A 21,065-nucleotide genomic window follows, 5' to 3' on the forward strand; every position below is an offset into this window, starting at 1 on the left:
AATGTTGAAGCCTAATGATTTGTACATAAATGCCACATTTCTCCCAGGAATTAAAAAACTTCACAGAAATTATCCAACATATCTACACTGCATTTGTATCATATGCTCTGTTGATTACTAAGTGATGTCAGTTTTTGCTTTATGCTTCATGTGGTTTGAGTTTATATTATTAGGTTAATAGAAATTAAAAATCGTACTGTCTTCCTGAATTAACATCTGGACCTGTATGACACCAGTTTTCTTGTGGTTAGTGTTTACCAAGATCAGCTTTTCTCATCCTTTTATGTTCAATATTTCTGTATCCCAGTAGTTAATGATGTTTCTTATAAGCAGCATATAACTGTTTGAAAAATCATTGACTTTGACCAAATTATTTTAGAGATGAGGACTACTGAGACCTAGAGAGGTGAACTGACTGACTTATGAGAGTCACACAAAGATTTAAGGATGAGTACTCTGAGTAAAGAATAGCTCTGATAAAAAAAAAAAAAAAAAAAAGAATAGCTCTGATGACTCCAGTCTTAGATTCTTCCCACCCTATCATGCATATTCTAATACAACTGATAATCTTATAATATTTAACCTCTTAATCCCAAATATTATGATTCAATATAATTTAATTATCTGAAACATTTGTTACCATTCTGGTAGATTTTTTAAAGGACGAGAACTGTTGTTGATTTACACTAATATTAAAAATAGAAACTATTTTCCCTCCTCTACTATCATTTATTTGCCTGTTTATTTTTATAACTGTTCCGTTCTTGTTGTTTCAGAATGCATATGTTCTGTACTACTTGGCTATTGTGGGTCATTCTTTGTCGATTTTCACCTTGGTGATTTCGCTGGGGATTTTCGTGTTTTTCAAGTAAGTAGCCTCATAGCATCTGCTTTTTATTTTCTTCTTTAAGGTACTGAAATAAATGGCAAACTGCAAGAGTTAGGGGAAGGGTGATCCTCTGCAAACCACAAGAGAAATACAACACTGGGAGTTATGAAATAGCACGGAAAATGAAATTAATTAAAACATGCTTTTTAACCCCATCTCTGAGGAAAATAAGATGGATTCATATAATTTTCAAAGGCAGTGTGGCTCCTTCCCAGAATGAAACAGTCCTATAAACCCCATAAGTACATTGTATTAACATGTGGAAGGCTAGGCTCCACTCACAGTGGTAAGGTTGCAGGAAGTATTGAGGAGACGCTCTTCTTTTACCTCTATCCTAAATATGGAGGCCATGGCCAGAAGCTCAAATGTACCTTGCCTAATTATGAGTTGTATCACAGGTAGATTTGACCAGAAGAGAAGTGTTGCTATTTGGCCAGAAAAGAAGTGTTGCTAGTGAGACCAGGATAGTGTTTAGCCGTAGAAGGAAGAAGGTAAGGCTCCCTTCTGGCCCTGACTCACTCAGCTGGGACCAAGGAGAATCTCTGAAAGAAGAGTCAAGTGTCAATGTTTTGCCCACGAAAACTGAGCATTTTAACTGCAGTTATAGACTAAGACACTGTGAGGAGTAAAATCCCAATGAGATTTCTATTCTGAGACCATGTCTATGCACTTGATTGCATTATCTATGGCAAAATGATTAAGTTGATATAATATTGATTTTGTAATAATGGAGAATTTGAAACTTTGAGTCTGTTTTTAGGAATGACTTCATCATGCATGTGAGATAGTAATATATGTTAAATTCAGTCCTAGAAACATCCTGAATTTGGTGTGATTTCTTTAAATCAAAGGCATCATGAGTCACTATATCCCTTTCCTGAAAATTCTGACAAATTTCTACACTACTCTTTCCTTCAAGTAATACTTTCTGTAGCTGTGGTGGTATTATACAAATGGTTAAGAAAAGTTCCTTCATAGGTTCATACTACAAATAATCCTCCACATTTTAAAGATGTAATAACGCAGGACGCCCGGGGTGCTCAGCGGTTGAGCATCTGCCTTCAGCTCAGAGCCTGATCCTGGGATCAAGGATCGAGTACACATGGGGCTCCTTGCACGGAGTCTGCTTTCCCTCTGCCTGTGTCTCTGCCTCTCTGTCTCTCTCTTTCTCTCTCTGTCTCTCATGAGTAAATAAATAAAATCTTAAAAAAAATAAAGATGTGATAATGTAACTAAATATACAGTGATTCATTCATACATAGTATAACAAATTTGGTTTTTGTTAAGATCTTATCATGATAATACTAAAGAAAATTAAGCCAAGAGGTATAAGCACTCCCTGAACACAACTACTATTTTTCCCTTGATCCTTTTTATCTTTTTTTAAGATTTTATTTATTTATTCATGAGAGACACAGAGAGGGAGAGAGAGACAGAGACACAGGCAGAGGGAGAAGCAGGCTCCGTGCAGGGAGCCTGACATGGGACTGGATCCCGGGTCCCCAGGATCACGCCCTGGGCCGAAGGCGGCACCAAACTGCTGAGCCACTCGGGCTGCCCTCCCTTTTTAATCTTTGTCTTCATCTTATACCATTATCGTATTATGTCTATATCTTACATAGTCAAGGTTCTTATTCTGAGCAAGCAATGTAATTGGGTAGAAATTTTTTGTTAAGTGATTAATAATAAATAAATAATAATTTAAATAAACAGAGAATTAGCTCCTTCCATATATGGTTTAACAGGAGAAAGATATAAACAAAGCAACAAGATATAGGGGATTAATTACTAGAATTAGATTAGAAGAGCATTTTCAATTATAATCAGAATATAGCAGAGTAAACACATAGCATGATTAATCTTGGAATGTCTATTCATTTTTCAATTGCACTTGGCCACGGTGAATAAATACATCATCATGGCTCCCATACAACTTTGATTAAAAAGTCTGTCACTAAAAGTCTAACCTTTAAAAATTTTAATATAACCATAGAAAAAAATTGAAAGGAAAAAAATTGAAAGAACAGCCCCCAAATTTGTAATGATGCAACTAATAAATGTATTCAGGAGTTTAAAGATAAAAAATGTCAAGGGACATTTCTTAGTTCTTTATTTCTTTAGTCACTTAAATAAGTGATGAGATGTGAGAGCCAAATCAGCAATGAAAATAAAAATATTACTTCAACATTCATTTCTATTTTAAGCCACTGAAGATGTGTGTTTAAAAGTGCAGTGCATAAGCAAAGTAAAATATTTCTCAACTCCAGTTAGACCCAGAACAAAGTTAATCTGGCCAAACCTTCAAGCAAATTTGGGGGCAGAACACAACTACTTCTACTGTCTAGAAAGCACCTAATTTTGTCCTATTGTCTCTCAGTTCCAAAAGCCTACCAAACAGCAACTTAAATCTTGGGAGGAAAACTAAGTCTTATTGATTTATAATCTGAATACAGTAAAGGGAAAGCAGAAACTGAAATAGCTTGTTCTCCAGAGCACACACAACAAGAGACAAATAGGTTATGAAAAACATACATGCTGAGATATCAAATATTCAAACCTAAAAGCAGTTACATCTGATTTTTATACTTGTTTTTAATTTTATCTTAAGCCTATCCAAACTAAAAATACCAAGGGCATACATTTTCTTAAAATTAAACTATTAAAAAATTAAAGTATGTTTCTGAATCTTCGGATTTTTTTCTATACATTTGCATTTCATAAATATTAAAAGCAAAAAATAAAAGGTAATTCTAATCTATCACTGGATTTTATCTTTTAATTAGCAACATTTTCCCAGAATTGTTTTCACATGTTCAACACCACCCTTAAGGTCTTTACTGCTTATTACAATGGAAGCTTTTATGATTTATGCACTTAAATGGCATCGTCTGTGTGAAACCTGAGCAAAAATATAATCATCACTCCCTTGCTTAATTCTACATTCCCAGGCTTGAGTTATTTTTGCAAAATCCAATCAATTTCATAAAACTTTCATGAAACCAAAATGAGGAGTTACACCCAGCTCCACTTTTGAAACCTAATGCCCCATTCATAATCATCTCATTGAAATCTCTCTCTTAACTCATAAAATGTGCCTTATAGTGTCTATAAAAAGGAATAACCCTCCAGGTGTCCCCCTCAAACCAGCAGGCTAAGAAAGCCTGCAGAGGAATTTAAAGTTACTGCAGAGGAATTTAAAGTTACTAAATAGGGATCCCTGGGTGGCGCAGCGGTTTGGCGCCTGCCTTTGGCCCAGGGCGCGATCCTGGAGACCCGGGATCGAATCCCACGTCGGGCTCCCGGTGCATGGAGCCTGCTTCTCCCTCTGCCTGTGTCTCTGCCTCTCTCTCTCTGTGTGACTATCATAAATAAATAAATAAATAAATAAATAAAAATAAAGTTACTAAATATACAGAAGGCTGTGGAACTGCCAATACTTTGCTGCTAAATTTCTGGGAAATTACTCATATATATATATATACTCATTTTCTTTGCAGGAAAAATAGGAGCAACAATACGGAGAGAGATTAAATAGAAACATCAAATTTATTCAGCAAGACTCCTCACTACTAGATGCCAATAGTAAATGTCAACAAGAGAGTTAAGATGAAGATACCCTTAGGGAAGACTATCTTAAGAAAGTCACATAAGTGGCCATTTATTTGTCTTTGTTTCCTGACCATTTTAAGCAAATTTGCAATAAAATTCACTTATCCCATCAGTTCCACTTAGAATTTATCAATTGACATTTCTATGGAATAGTCCTAAATTACTAAACATCTCACTGTTTTCTCTCAAGAAAGCACAATAATCGAACATTCATTAGCATCCATTTTGACTGCTTGATACTCATGCCTTACTGATCATCAAATTTTGAATATTAATTACTCTTGCCTGAAAGTGAATAAAGATATGTGTTGGAAGACAAGAGGTGTCTTTATTGCATTACATTGTCTATGTTACATTACATTGGCCATATCAGCACAAAAGGAGGGTTTCCACTGGGACTTGCAGAAGCAATACTGATTCCTCTCTACTTACTCAGTATTCACTATTATTCTCTGTCACCTACATGGTGGATGGAGAGATAACACTTTATCTTGTACTTGTATAGTGGCCAATATTATACATCTCTGGTTGTCTTCCTATTGTTCTAGAGAAACCACTAAACCAATGGCACCAAAGATAGCCTCCTTTCTTCCAACCCACCCTTGACATGACAGGACACAAAAGATAACTGTTGCTCATGTCTTGGCAAACTGTTCATTCATAGAACAGTAGTAATAGGAAAAGAAGTAAGAATTTTGATTGAAAAGGAATTCCTTAAGTATAGAGATTGTGTGCTAAATCCAAAGGTTTAAAGTCTCTTGTTGGAGAGGAAAGATGTATATAATGCATTGGGTTTCAGACTTTTCTTGGAGTCTTAATGTGATCCATTCCACATTCCCTCCCCTCTCCTCACTTGTCTTTCATTGTAAACAAGATATGATAGCTAGGTAAAGGAAAATGTAGAGATACATTGAAACATATGACTACTTGTACCGATCACAATGGTTATTCCAATGCATATTTTTGCATTCACCAATAAATTCAAATGACTTTTACTTGTTTCATGACTTGCTTCTTCCCTTACTTACTTTGAATGACAGTCTTATAAAGGACTAAGCACTGCTGTTCCTTATCCTATGATATCAAAATGGTTTATGCAATCTGCAAAACTCCGGGCAAGTATAAATGCCTTCTCATACAACCACAGGCTCCCCAAAATCACACACATACATACATAGGGTCCCAATTACTTGAAACAAATTTTTAGTGTGGAAGATTTACACCAAGCAAACTAAAACCATGAAAATAACATTTAGTGTTATCCTTAAAATATGACATCTTGAGATTCATACCTAAGTAAATCATTATCTCTTCCTCACATTTGAGTGAGTTTGGTTGGGCCAAGACAGAAGTAGATTATGTTGTCTTATCTCTGCTATTAGAGATTCTATAGTACTTGGTTTCCTGCCATTCAGAGAGTAAGCAATGTTCTATCTATCTAAATACCTATTTCTTTTAATAAAGAGGAATGAAGTACAGCTAAGATCAGATTTGTGCTATTTTCTACTTAAGACATTTCAGAGCTGACAGATCATGTTCACTGAAGCAACAAGATGCTTGCATTGAGAACTAAACACCTAGTTATTTATGTTAAGTTCAATTAACCTCTTTAGCATGCTATACCTCTCCTTCAGAACATTTATCATAAGAGTAAATAAACAATTATGTAGTATATAAGGTCCCTGAAGACAGAAGTGGTCTATTTTGTTCACCCATATCTCTAGCATCTACCAGAAGGTCTGAATCATATGGTAATGTGTATTGGATTATTAAATGGGTACACAGTAATATGTGTTGGATTTCTGAATGAATTTTAATCAACTTAAAGTACCGCTAACTTGCTTCAAAAAGCTGAGTGTAAATGTCATCAAGTAAGTGTAATAAAATTTTTTAAACTCAATAAGCAGAAATTATATTGAAATTTCTAGACACGGGAACTCATATTATATACTAGTTATATTCTTCCTTTGGAACCTAACAGTTTATCTGGCTTTAAACCAGATCATTTTCTCATTATGTACATAATACTGCACTGAATATAGGTTTTCCCCACTGTTGAACAACAGCATAATGTCCAATATTAGTTAGTTAATACCTATAGCAAGAACTTGGCAAATGTTCAGTATGATACAAAGTATAAGATATGAGACAATATAGCATTCAATGTAATTCTCTGATGTACTGGAAAGCTGTTTACTGGTCACAGCTTGAAGAGGAAAACAGCTCTTATGTAAAGATTTTTAATTTAAAAACATGAGTATCCAGCCCCGCAAGGTATCAGACACTGTTCTAGGTGGACAAAATGAATTCCTCTAGCATCCCCAATCTGGCTAGAGAAACAGAGAAAATAAGAGGCAATAAACAGATAGATGATATGTCAGGAGGTGGTGTTAAGAACAAAAAATAATAAAGCAGGGATAAAAGAGCCAGGAAGTAATAAGCTAAAAGTGGAGGAAGTATATTTTTGATTTACACAGAAGACTAAGCATTAACCAGTCCTTTAAACTGATGGCATATATCAGCAGATTATTGAACTCTTCCTGGTCAAGAGAAAACCAGGCCTGAGAATAGCAGCCCTGTATGATGCAATCATCCATACTCTTTAGTTCTGGATAATGCCAACTGTTGTTGGTTTAAGCCGGGGTGAATTCAATAAAGAGACCACCGATATCCCCCCCTCCCCGTGAGAAGAATTATAAAATGCTATTATGACTATATGGAAAATGACAGGTCACAGGTTTAATGTAGCAGTTGCAATATTGCAGAGTTTATGCAGTGTAAGTGGGTATGATATTTCACATAAATAATTTTTTAAAGCCTTAAGTTTGCAACCTACTTTTATAGTACTATTATAAAACCAATTAGGTTTGGTTTATTTAATGGAGTTTTCTGCTGCTAAATAAAGTAGTAAGTACATGGGTGTGTTCATGCCATGTGTGTGTATGTGTGTGTGTGTGTGTGTGTGCGCGTGCGCGCGTGTGTGTATTCTTCTCTAAACCTTTCCTGGATAAAAAGTTCTGCATTGTATCCCTGCTCAACAAGTTGCAAATATTTAAATATTCTGTAGTAACTATTTACTAATGGCTATGCTTCCTGAAAGTTGAAAGATGTAGCTACAATAATCAAAATATGCTCTAATAGTTACCCTCACTACTTAAATATACTTTTTACTGCAATTTATTATTTGAAACTTAGGAAAGCATTGTAAGTAAACCCAGACCATTCTCATATTTCATCTTTCCCCAGAATTCCCGTTTCAAAATTCCTGGAATTCTAACTTCATTCCATGATTTTCTTAAGGAATGGTTACTGTGGTCAACCATTGGCATCATTAACTGAATGTTTTAAATTTTCACATTATGCTAAACATTTTTTGACTGGATCAGTTATGGTAAATGTGAGATTTTTGTTCATCAAGAATAATCATTCCAATTTTGTTATAGCCATCCTGCAGGGCTTTCTCCATTTGCATCAAAAAGTGAAATAGGATATTCAAACTAATGTTTATTTATGTGATCATTCACACAAATACATATGTACAAGCTTATGAAGTGGAGGAGAAAGGACTGAAAAATCCAACAAATTGTTTCGTATCCAAAAGGTGGGAAATGGCTATGCCAACAAGTGGCAGCATTTGGATGGGTTTCATCAGATCCAAACCACAATATGCCTCATAATGAGATCAAATTTGAGCCTATTTAAAATTCTCTGACTGTGTCTGAGCTCCACCATCAGGAGGATGTGGAAAGGGAGAACCACAGCGTTGATTCTAGTTGGAATATGAGAAATAAGAAGATATTTGAAGAAACGGCAAAAGGGAACAATGACAGAGACATAATAAAGTCTGTGTCTGATGGGTCAAGGACACAAATTCAGTACTTCGTTGAGGACAACCTTGGTTCTGACTTCATGCTCTGTTATCCCATTTGCCACACAGTTTCTGCCTGGTTACATCAATGAATATTTGACTTTTCGTCTAAAGCACACTCCAAACCCTAATGGTTTCTCTTGTAAGAGTCCTTCTCTTAATTAATTTCACAATATGTGTTATAATTAAAAGTGATTTTATCACTCACTCTTTCGGTTATTGTATGAAGTCGCCCTGAGGACTGAAAACTATGACCTACTGTGACTGGAAAACTTGTTTTAAAAATCAGGCAGAAAAGTGGTAATGAGTCTTAAAGATAGGACCAGCCTCACTTATTTCTATAGGTCTCTCATCTATTGCTAAAAGAAATATTACAAATATTAGCAAAATGTTTTTTTTCCACGTACTTCAACATTTTGGCACTGGTTAATGCTTTCTGTTACCTTTTCTTCCAGGAGCCTTGGCTGCCAAAGGGTGACTCTGCACAAGAACATGTTTCTGACTTACATTCTGAATTCTATGATTATCATCATCCACTTGGTTGAAGTAGTACCCAATGGAGAGCTCGTGAGAAGGGATCCGGTAAACACTGCATCATTTGCTTGTTATTTATTCTTAAGGACATAGTACCTGTAAATAGTGAACATGCTGCTGTTGTCTGACTTAACCAGCTGTTTACATGTGCTGCCATATTTACTTTTACAGTTGAGTTTTGCATTGCACTAAACATGGCATATCATTTCTATACAGTTATCAGAAGTAATTGCCATAAGCAGTAGTAAAGGGATGGGAATAATTCAGTCATAGCCAAATAAGAATTATAGAACAAATCATGAGTTTTTACTACTAATTAAAAATGTATTAACATCCTATGGGAAGTGAGCATGTCTTGTGAACATCAGACAGTTTGAGGTATACTAAGGCAATGTCGAAGTGTGTCACTAATGGGTTATGGGTATGCCTATATAGTAATCCCCTTAGCATCCTGGCACCAGGCTGGGCTTGTGCCAGTCAATTGAGCTATGAGTAGCTATGCATTTACTCTACTAAGCCACATAAATACTATCATATTTTATGTCTGCATGTCTTGAAAAAGTTTTATATACCCTGAGCTGACTCACTCTCACCTCCCAGTCTCTGCTGATGATTCCCAATAACTATAACCCAGAGGGCAAGGAAGCCCTGATGGAGATGTACAGATGGGTTTCTCTGGGCCCAGGGCAATGGGGGCAGGGTGGAGAGTGCATTTGAAAGCACGAACGGAAGCTATTTAGTACACAATGAATGACCAAGGGATATTTTCATTTTTGTTTCCCTGTTTAACTGTGTTATGCAAGCATCTGTAGATAGCCTCATCTTTCAAACTGGCATTTGACAGCTTTGCCAACCCAAAGACAAAAATGCGTGAAATCTGCCCAGAGCATGCATCCTGCGTGACAGTGGCATGGCATGGGAAAGCAGCTTAATTTGGCTTCTAATGAATCCACAGTGTTAATAATTTTTTGCAGTGTGAATATATCCAGAAAGATAGTATGGTCCATCTTTTAAAACCATGGCATCTGTTATCAGAGACAGTCTTATCTTATCTGCAGAATGTGATCTAATGGGATTATCTTGATCAGTTTTCTTTCTTAATGTCAACTGATTTTAATAAAAATGATTTCATTTCATCTAGTCTTTCCAAAATTCCAGCAAAGGATAGATATTATTCCCATTATTAACCGAGTAAACTGAGTCTCAGTGAAGGGACAGGTACTCTGTATTATGGTTATTTAGAGATGGGATTCAAACCAAAACGTGTCTCACTCAGAAGCCCATCCTCTCTTCTATATACTACATAGTGCTCTTATGGATTTCCTTAGAAAGATGTGTTCTTAAAGAAATGAAAAAAAAAAAAAAAAAAAAAGAAATGGGCTCAGCCATTCCAAAATGATAATTGTCCATAATTGGATATATACAGTATGTTTAATTAGGGAAGCTGACTCCTACTAAGATGTAGAAGCAATTAACTAAGCATTTCTCAGCAGAAAAGACTCAAATCTTTGGTTTCCTATACCCCATTAAGTGTGGAAATCCTAAAAAAGTTACTATCTGCATGGAATAGGACAGGAAATGGCACGTTAGCACTTTAGTCATTAAGTAATCAATCGTGGGAGCAGTGCTCAGTCATATTATGAAGTATTATAAATTCTTTAGTAGGCTCTCTCCCATCTCTCTTGTGAGGGGTCTCATACCCATGTATCATTCCACCAGCCCACTCTCTGGCTCTTATGGAGAAGAGGGCTTCTCGCCCATTTTAAGACCATACTAAACCTGTTATCTTCCCCAAATAGTCTAAATTAAGGATTTTTCTGAATTTGCTATTGAATTACAGAAGCCATTTAACCTTATCCATCAATGAGAAAAATAAAAACTTCTCTGCTTACTTCCAGGAGCTTGTCCTGGAGTCCCAAAAGAAGCATAAAGCTTTTAAAAATCCCCAAGGGTACAATATTGCAAGTGATTGCTCACAGGGTTGCTGCTAACTCTTGGCCTGTAACTAATGCCCTAGCTCTCTGCACTTGGCTTCCCTAACCCATCTAGTGTACTCATTGCTCTTAACAGTCTTATGAGTTATCATCACTGGATGTTCTCACTTTCATAGGATACATTAGGGACAGACATGCCTATATAATTTGCCAGTCATCATACAGGCTGCCTCCTAGCTACTACCAGTCAGCCCAGCTCTGTCTTGCGGCTTCTCTATTGCCTAGAAACCTAAAGCCTATAAGCAGATACCTAGGGACCCAGTTCAACCCCTATGCAGCTGATCTCCTGGGAGAATATAAGTGTAAGAAGAGAGGAGCCAGAGAAATTAACAGGAAGTTTTCTTACGGAGGAGTGAGGGTGGCTCTGTCGCACACAGTAGGCAACCTCAAAGTGACCTAAGTTTGAAAAACAGGAAAAAAGGCTTACCTTTATGGCATGACTAGCACCTGGTTTTGCCAATCAATATGTCAACCTAGCAAACGTTACTTTTAGCTATGCAAGAACAAACTCCCTAGGGAAAAATTGTAAAATCTTGAAAGGTAGAATTTAATCCAATCAATCAAGTGTTTATTGAGTGCTTAAAACTCAAATGTTAGTCTTTAAGGTAAACTAAATTCATAGAATTTGGGGGAAAATAGCTATTTATGATATCCTCATCACAATCCATAGGAATGGAACATGTCTCAGGTGGAAACAGCTTCCTATGTCTCACAACCATACCTGGGGGAGGGGGAGGTCAGCCCTTTGTTTACCTATTCCCCAGTGTTTGTAGGTTGTTGTTTTTTTTTTTTAACAGAAAACAAAGGAGCAAAAAGACTGTGTGCCTGAAAGAGAAGCCTCCTCTCCTCTGAGAGCAGACAAAATGAGAATAAGCCATTAATAAGCCACCAACAGTGGGAAACAGGGAACACCATAATATGTGAACACCCTCTGCCCTCTTTCACATTTCCAAAAGTCTTTTAATTCCATAAGACAAAATTTGGAAATTTGCACCTTTTACCAAATACATATAGTATCAGCTAAAAACGAATTACTATAATGACAGAAATTAATTCATGTTTGTAAATTGTGAAGTATACACATGGCCCCCCAAAACTAGGTCATTTGTGTTTAGTACATCTTCTATTTGAAACAGTCATTGTTTTCCAGTGAGATATTGCTAAATCTCTTCTCTAACTCTTCATATGCAAACAACACAGGGCTGCTCTGTCTAAGCAAAGTTCTTCAACAAAGGGCAAGAAAGAACCCTCAGGTAGACATGTCTTTTATGTTTTCATCCTTGAAACTCTTAATTACTATCTCCAAGAGAGACAGGTCTTGAAATTTATGTTGTAGCTCACCTTGAAAATACATATTCTGTCATAAATGCATTCATAGAAACCCAATTTCTTAAATATCATTTCCTATCCGGAAGACTGAAAGTGAGTTGCAGTTGAAACTATGAATTCAGGCATCAAGAAAGGAGAAATTTTTCCTCTTGTAATATATTTAAATGTATAGGAGATAAACAAGAAATAGGAAAAGTTTAAGAAGGAAAGCACCATCTTCCCTAAGAGTAAAGTTCTCCACCTCTAAAGAGACAGACAAAATAACTTCTCAGCACTGAGAATCAAGTCGTCAATATATTACTAAGTCACATGGAAAATTATATATTTAGAATTTACTTTAAATGAATTACTTGAAATATTGCATTTTTCTTTAAAAAGTGATACTCCAGAAAACATTAGATTAAGGTTCTCTATAGCTAAGAAGAGTGGAGACAATAAAGACAAACCTAAGAAAAGAACAATAACAAAAAAAAAGCACAGGTACTTTTTGAAAAAGGGATGTTCTTGGACATTGTCAATTACAAATATTGATTGGAATTATAACTAACAAAAAAATATAACCACAGCCGTAAATTAAACCATATTTATCAGTATTCCATTTATCTGTCATTCGGGTATGTGTCTCCTTTAAAAAAAACAAAATACATAATTTTTAAAGACACTTTTTCTCTTAAGCCAACTAAAGGCAGAATTGTGGATTGTTTTTTCATTTTGACCCAATTCTCAGGTCACTGAATCAGCAGTTAAGAGGCAAAAAGATTTTCCTTCCAGTGCCCAAGGGAATATATTAAAAAGAAAGTTATTTCTTGTAAAAGGAGGCTGCATCATCCCAAATGCTGTTGCACTACTTCTTTAAGAGTTTATTTTGTTGGGGGCAAAATAAAACAATGTTCTCACTCCTCAGTAGGGAATCCCCATGGGTCATGGGTTTGTGGTCCCTTTCCCATCAAAGAAGCTAGTTTCTTCCCTTGGAAGTTTTTTAGTTAGGCAGATTCTCTCCTATAAAACCAGGGGTGAGAATTTCATTCTTTGACATTCTTTTTTAAAAAGTTAAACTCAAAATAACTCATGGCATAAATAAGGACTGAATAGAGCCTCAGTTTATTGAGTGATGTGAAAATTGCCCATTGTCACTTGTGTCATTTGAGCATTTCATTTCCATAATATCTAAAATTTCATTTTCTTGTTCTATCTGCTTATTTGATGATCTTCATGTAGAGAGTCAGGAGGCAGAATTAAAAGCATTGTTCTTACTGCATCTAAAGGAAGCTGGCAGCATATTTGTCATTTGCTAGAAAGAAATGTCTCTTTGAACTTTTTATCTGGGTCTAAAAGGGACAATACATGGAGATTAGTTTTTACTGGGAACCTGGGCACTTTGCACTTCAAAAGCCAAAATAATCCAGTCACATTCTCTATAGCCTCTTATATAAGTAAAGTCAAATGAGTCCCAAGTTGTGAAAAACAAAGTCAATTTCTTCTAGTTCTAATTTGTTCAAGACAGTTGAGTCACCAGACTATGTCAGAACGTCATCCTAGTCACAGGAAGATCAGTTTGGAATGCATGTCCAGAACTGAGACACCAGAGACAGATGAAACCTAGGATTGGAAACTGAACTCCTCCTCCCCAGCCCAGAGGAGGCTGGTGCAAGGGAAGCCATCTCAGTGTGATAGAAGTGACAGGGACAGCAGAGTTTTTGAGATGAGAGAGATCAATGCAGATAAAAATAGACTGGAAATATCCACTTTAGTAGCCTATGGAAGAGATTAGACTGGGAATGAAAAAGTATGATGGATTTGAGGAACAATGCAGAGAGAATGATGTAAGGAAATGAAATATCTTACTCTGGTCATTTTTGCCGTTTCACTTACACATCAAAACCAATAAATGGTATTTTAACCAAGATCATATAGTGCAGAAAAGTAGGGAAGATTTCTTTATTTCTTTTAAAATTTGTTATTTATAACTGACCACTTTCCCATATGTATTTGTAGACTTTATTGCTAAAATGTCTATAAACATCAACCCAACCTCCAGTTTCTCTCATCTGGCCATTCTGGGTGGTTCCTTTGCACAGGAAATCAGTGACTTACAAATGGTACCTTGTAACATGGTTTACGTAGTGAGGCTTCATGTCAACATTTGCAGCTAGCTTCTCCTGCTTTGAGAAGGCTATCATGAATTTCTTATAGATTTGTTTTCATTCTCAAAAACCTTCTAGTTGATTTAAAAGGAATTTTGTACCTTCCCTTGGCGGTACACTCCGTTGGTTCATTGCTAGAAAGCTATGGAGCCAGTCAGTTTGATATTTGCTGTACTTAGTTGGATTGCTCCAAATATTATAGCATTGATCTTACTGATCTTACAGGACCTCAAATCCTTAGCTCTTCTACTTACAGATTATTCTGCAACATTGAGCAATGTAACTTAACCTCATTTTTCTAATGTGTAAAGTGCAAATGATAATAGGCACCTTCCCTATAGAGACATTTGTGAGAGTTAAATGAAGTGATACACTTAAAATCTTCAAAACAGTCTGGCACATAAAAACTCTCAAATGTTAGCTATTATTATTTATATTATACTTGTTACCATTGTTGTTAGGCCTTAAGCACTTGTCATTTTCTCACCATGGCACCTAGTTTCATTTCTGTGTTATATAGCATAGATTTGGAAACTCAGAGCATTTGCAAAATACTGCTTAAACCCAAAAGGGACTAAGTGTAAAAGCAGAATGCAGAGAATATTCAGAGGCTATTAAATTGGAAATAACCAAAAGGGCAGTGGTCTGAGAAAATAAAACTAAGTCAGTCATGGCTTGTGAACCTCTAGTGAAGAGTGACATAATACCGTCATTATACCATACAGAGAAAGACCCTTGAGCATAGCAAGCTGTTAATTTGTACTCCCCTGTCGCATTCATAACAGGTTTTTGTTTCCATCGTGTGTATATCCTGCTTTTTGGTTTACTGTGGCTTTGTTTTCTGAACGCTTCCAGAGTGCTTCTTTTCCCAATTTGTGGGTCATCTTCCAAAGTAGGTAGGACTTTTATCTCCAGTGCCTTTTCCCCCCAAACCCACTGAATCATGAGTATAGTTCCACAGATTCAAGCTCATTTTCTCTGAGGCTTTATCAGAAATCAACTCAGGATTGCATGATAGACTCACATTTAATTGAAAATGTTACATTCTTAAATTCCTCTGGAAAAAGGCTGCAGGACTTCTTATAAAGTTATCAAATGCTGACTTTCTGATGGAGATTTTTCCTCTTCATTCGGCTAGCCTTAAAGACTGTACAAGTTGACAGTTTTCAAGTTCATATGAGTGCCTTTTGCTCCTTCATTTATCAACTGTACTGGCATCTTGACAAAAGATACTATAATTCCTTCTTCTGAGGTTTTAGTATCCATGTGAATCAAAGCCAGGACTTTCCCCACTGCATTGTTAGTCTACTGGAACATAGACAATTAGGATTAGCAGCACCGGAAGGCCAGCAAAACAGAAATCAAGTACATTGAAGAAATTCCTTGTATACCCTAAGTCCATTCAAAGAGCAGCCCCCGGACCAACAGCACCATGATCCCCAAGTACTTGCTAGAAATGCAGAATCTCAGATGGTCACTCGTGAGACCATCTGAATCATAATCTCTCCTACTGGGGCCCAAGAACCTGTATTTTGTCAGGCTCTCCCAGTGATTTTGATGCATGCTAAAATGAGAGAAAATCACCCCCACAGGATGATAACTACTGGGGACTCCTTTATTATTTACACTGAACTGGACATATTCAGAGGCTTGCATTATAAAATGCTGTCAGGAACTCATACTCCTCTAAGTCAACCATACCTACCCCTTTTAGAATTTAATATTAAGAAGTAGATGAGGGGCACATGGGTGGCACTAGTTGGTTGAGCATCTGACTCTTGGTTCGGGTCAGGATCTCAGGGTGTGGAATTGAACCCCACATAGGGCTCCTCACTCAGCACAGAGTCTGCCTGAGATTCTCATTCTCTCTCTCTCACTCTGCCACTCCCCTCCACCCAACAAAATAAATAAATATACCTTTTTAAAAAGGAGTCGATTAAAGGGCATTTTCAAGCTTGTAAAATATATGAAGGCATGGAGAAGAAAAGTTAAGCAATATTCCTTTTCAGTTCTCCACCTATCAAAATAACCCTCTCACTTCAATAGAAGAGAGCTGGGAAAATTACCAGCCTCATTGAATGTCAGTCTCATTTAAGCCATCCTCTCTGGTAGACAAACAAAACATTTGCCTGTAAATTCACAGCATGTTCACTCCAGATCCAGATAATTCAGGGAAGAGCATGGAGATGCAGCCTCCATTTCCCAAAAGTTTGTGCTGACACAAGACAGAATGATGTACACACCACGTAGGTACAAGAGGCAGAACAAGCCAGAGACATAGTGCCAGCTGGTACCTTGTTTATACACATATATATGTTGGTCTGCTTTTCCTGGAACATTCACAGAAGAACAAAAAATGTGATTTCCAGAAACATAACAGACTCCAACAAAATTGACTAGACGATCAGAATCCTTTTTGTTTTGGCTTTTAGTTGTGATTAACCTCTCTCTCTCCCACAAGGATTTTCTTCTCTAGTTTTTACTCACCATTCCTTCCTGTCTCCTAGTTCTTCTGGGTAGTTTCACTGCAGTTTTCACTTGTGATCAATCCTGGTGGTCTGTGTGGAAGTGACTAGAACATGGACAAAGTCTTAATCCAAGCATTCGCAGGAGATTGCAATGTCCCTGCAGTCCTGACTGCTTTTTCCAAAGGAAACCCCCTTATTGACTCTGAAAGTATAAAATATCTCTTCCATTTCACCTGGGCCCAGTATGGCATGTTTCCCTGAAGAAACTGGAAGAAGCCCTTTCCAGTATTTCCTGATCCACACAACATCCTGAGACACCCTTGACTAACACAAAACACTTCCCTGGAGTAGTACTATTACAACTTCCCCAAAAAGTTCTAATGAGAAGTTGCCCTGAAAAAAGTAATCAAAAATCTCCCTCATAGGAAGATAAAGAGACCTTGAGTATTTAGAAATATCATTTAGAAATAGAAACACCTCAGAAAAGAAAATTTACACTTTTGTGACTAGAGCAAAGTAAATGCTGGTCTGAAAAGCAGACATACTATAGGCAAGATCCTATACTATTGGATGAAAACAAGAAGGTGGAAACCTTCACAGAAAACTGAAATTTGAGGGCATGAGGCACCAGGCCAGAGGTAAGATACCTTTGAAATAAATATACCACATTCCAGAGAAACATTCTCATTTCTCCCTCTGAACTCCGCATATTTGGAATGTAGTTCAATGGTTGATATGTTGAAGAAAGAAATGACATTCCTAATAGCATGAAATAATCAGTCACCTAATAAAGACATTTATTTAAAGAATATAGCGGCAGCCTGGGTGGCTCAGTGGTTTAGCGCCACCTTTGGCCCAGGGCCTGATCCTGGAGACCCAGGATCGAGTCTCACTTCGGGCTCCCTGCAGGAAGCCTGCTTCTCCCTCTGCCTGTGTCTCTGCCTCTCTCTCTCTCTCTCTCTCTCTCCCAATCTGTGTGTCTTTCATAAATAAATAAAATGTTTTTTTCAAATGAAAAATAAAAAAATAAAATTCTCTAATAATCAAAATTATCCTCCAAAATCCCTTAGATCATGTATCAAGTACAATATATATTCCTGTACATAAATGCTTGTGCACACAAAAGTTTGAGGATACTTCGGGTTGTTTCTCTGGGCATCTTTCTCTGTTGGGAATGTGGAGTTCCTTGCTTTCAAATAGCTTCCAGAATGATAAGGGACCACTCACAAAAGAGAGAAGATGGCAGTGATAAAATAGAATCACTAAATTTTTGCTAAATCTTTTTGGAAACTTTGTAAAAGTGATAATGTTTTAGAAGGAAAAAATCAATAGAAAAGATTAAAAATGCAAATCCTTGACTCTAAAAATGTAAAATAATTTACCTTTCTTTGACTTCATACCAAAATATTCAGATATCTCATCCTCCCCTAACGTGTCTCAAGATACAATCACAATTTCAAATAACTAAGAAAGGAAAGTAAAACTCTTCTCGCATCCCTCATCTCATCAGATCTAGTATTTCCCATTTTGTCTGGTTCAATAGTGTTTACATGAGTGAGAAATGGACACACGTCCCATCATATCACAGAAAATGGGAACACTTGTAATCTTTTTTACATAAAACGAAAAGCTAATTATGAAAACTTTCTTCAATAGTAATACTTTAAAATGATCCTGAAATCAAAATTTTTTCTCACAGATAGGGGGCAGACCTATGAAGGGCCTGTAAAGAAGGACCTTTTTGAATCATTTGAGAGCAGGTTTTCCCTTGATTTTCTGTTTTCTAAAGAAGTGCTGTTTGGAATGGTGGGGTGGACAGAAGAGATACTGAGTACATTTGACTCAGACAAAAGCTTGTTTTCTTTTAATTGAAATGATAAGGGAAGCAGCAAAAGACATACTTTTAAATAGGTCTCATATAAAGATGGCCATTGTAGAAAAAATGTTTCAATTGCATATATAAATAGTACTTCAGTGGAGAGCATCCATCTTCCTGTCACATGCAATTGAATTGAGCTGATAAATAAGTCTTGCATCTCTCCTTTATGAGAAAAAAAGGTGATTATGGATTTTACATGTAATAAACTCAAAGGCCTTGAAAAGTTCTGGATAATTTGCATGCAGTGTAAATAATTGAAAAATGTGAACCATTGTGGCAGAGTAAAAAGCAGGTGTATTATCAAAATTAAACTACCAGGTTTAGAGCTGACAGTATTTTTAAATATGTTATTTAACCATTATTTCAAGATGGGGAATGTATTAAGATAAACTGCAAATCATGAAGATTGGAAGTGTCTTCGGAAAGAGGAATTTGTATGCCCAGTTTGAAGAGCTCTGTGCAAAGAGAAGGACCTGCTTTTCCAGTGCTCTAGGGCATAAGTGACAGGGAATTTCTGACCTTGGCAATGCTACCTTCTAAGATACCAAAACTTAGAAGAACATGGCAGAGACCCAGGAGGGCACCCCTGCCAGGGATCCTGCCCAGCATTGTAAGGTTTTTTTTATTGATGTCAATAGCCTGATTCCTTCAGAAATTTGCAAAAACCATAGGCCTGTTAGGAAAAAAAGGACCCTAGAATTCATTTGTCAAATCTTGATTAAGCAGCTCTTTTTTGAAAATAATAAGCAGTACTTGAGAAATAATCAAATTAGGTGTTGAAATACTTTCAGTGGACTTTATAAACACTACCCAAAGCCATATTCATTTAAATTTAATTAAAATCTACTGCTCACCTTCTGTATAAATATTATTGGGTTTAAATTCTGAGGGTGGAGAGCAGAGAAACAGCAGAGACAAAAAGATGATCAAGCAGACACATAGTTAACAGCAATTACATGTTCACTCAATATGTAACCTAAATGCCCATTAAGTAAAATTTAATAAATAAATAAATAAATATCCATAAAATAAAATTTAATAAAAAATAAAAAGTTTAACCAAAACCAACCACAAATCTTTGTTATTCAGGGCTTGTTTTAAATGTCTTTTCCTTCCAGCGAAATATCTAGAGATTGACTTATCGATTCTTCTTCCTTGGCTAAGTAAATATAGTTTTGTACCCTGCCTTCTGTGCAAAAATGAACTGATGAGAAAACATTTTTAGAAGCTTCAGGGAAACATAAATAATCATGTTTAATCACTGGAAATTACTCTGAACCTATAGCAAACTTTAAACATTTTACTTTAAAGCACGACTTAGAAATAAACGTGGCATCTTTGACTTGACAGAACTTATACAGAAACTGAACCCATTCACCTGACTTTGTATTTTACCAATGAAAGGGAGATATTGCAAGGATTTTTTTGTAAAAGAGAAGAGTTTTTGGTCACATACAAAATGTTTATGTGAATGAAGTATGCACTGGTTTGGCCCATGCCAAAGATTTCCAGTGGAGAAAGCCCACTGTTGGCAGCACTTCTCTGGGCCTTCAAGACTCTAAGTTTCTTGGGAGTAGGGTCGGCATTTGACAACTTTAATCTTCCAGCCTAATGCCTGCATCCAATACAAGATTAATAAGTATTTGTTATGCCACCTTCCAAATCTGTATTTCCCATGTCCTCCATCCCCATTCCCTTTAATGTTTTCAATCGCTCTACTCTAAGATTTCTATGAATGATAGAGTAAAATGTGTAATTCTTTCCAGAGGTATGGCATTTAAATAAGGAAAACAGTCTTAAGCTAAAGAAATGAAATTCTGTGGCATTTCAGACATTATGAAGATGGTGGAATAAGTTCTGGGAGGCAAGATGGTATTCCCTAGATCCCTTTTAGACCTGGTAACATACCCATAGGGCAAATGGTACCAAGAATGGATCATGGTAGATTCTTCAGTGGCTTAAAAGTAGGATACAGATTGGTACCTACTGTTGCCTATATTGCTTCCATAGATCAGTGCTGATTTCCTTTCTACTTCTCATCCCCAAATCCTTCCCTTATCCCCAGCACAACAGAAGAACACCTCAGAACACTGACTACCTGTCCTAAGGTTGGTTTTTCTAAAAGACCAAAAAATTGCAGAGCAGTTTTCATAGGGAGGCATTCTTCCCTCCATTGAAGGGGATTGTTTGTTTGTGAGATTTACTTATTTATTTGAGACAGAGAGAGCGTAAGCAGAGAGAGGGGCAAAGGAAGGGAGAGAAAGAATCCCAAGGAAACTCTGAGCTGAGGGTATAGCCCGATATAGGGCTTGATCCCATGATCCTGAGATCATGATCTGAACCAAAACACT

At 36.5% G+C, this 21,065-nt stretch overlaps 1 protein-coding gene across 1 annotated transcript in view; it reads left to right on the forward strand.

Moving 5' to 3' along the window:
• CALCR (calcitonin receptor) overlaps positions 1-21,065 on the forward strand; it is a 60,432-nt gene that overhangs the window by 14,811 nt on the left and 24,556 nt on the right. Inside the window, exons 5-6 of the mRNA XM_077856938.1 lie at positions 777-868; positions 8,822-8,948. Of these exons, the coding sequence (XP_077713064.1) occupies positions 777-868; positions 8,822-8,948 (219 nt within the window). The remainder of the gene's footprint in view (positions 1-776; positions 869-8,821; positions 8,949-21,065) is intronic.

This window comes from Canis aureus, chromosome 18, assembly GCF_053574225.1.
Source record: "Canis aureus isolate CA01 chromosome 18, VMU_Caureus_v.1.0, whole genome shotgun sequence".
NCBI lineage: Eukaryota > Metazoa > Chordata > Mammalia > Carnivora > Canidae > Canis > Canis aureus.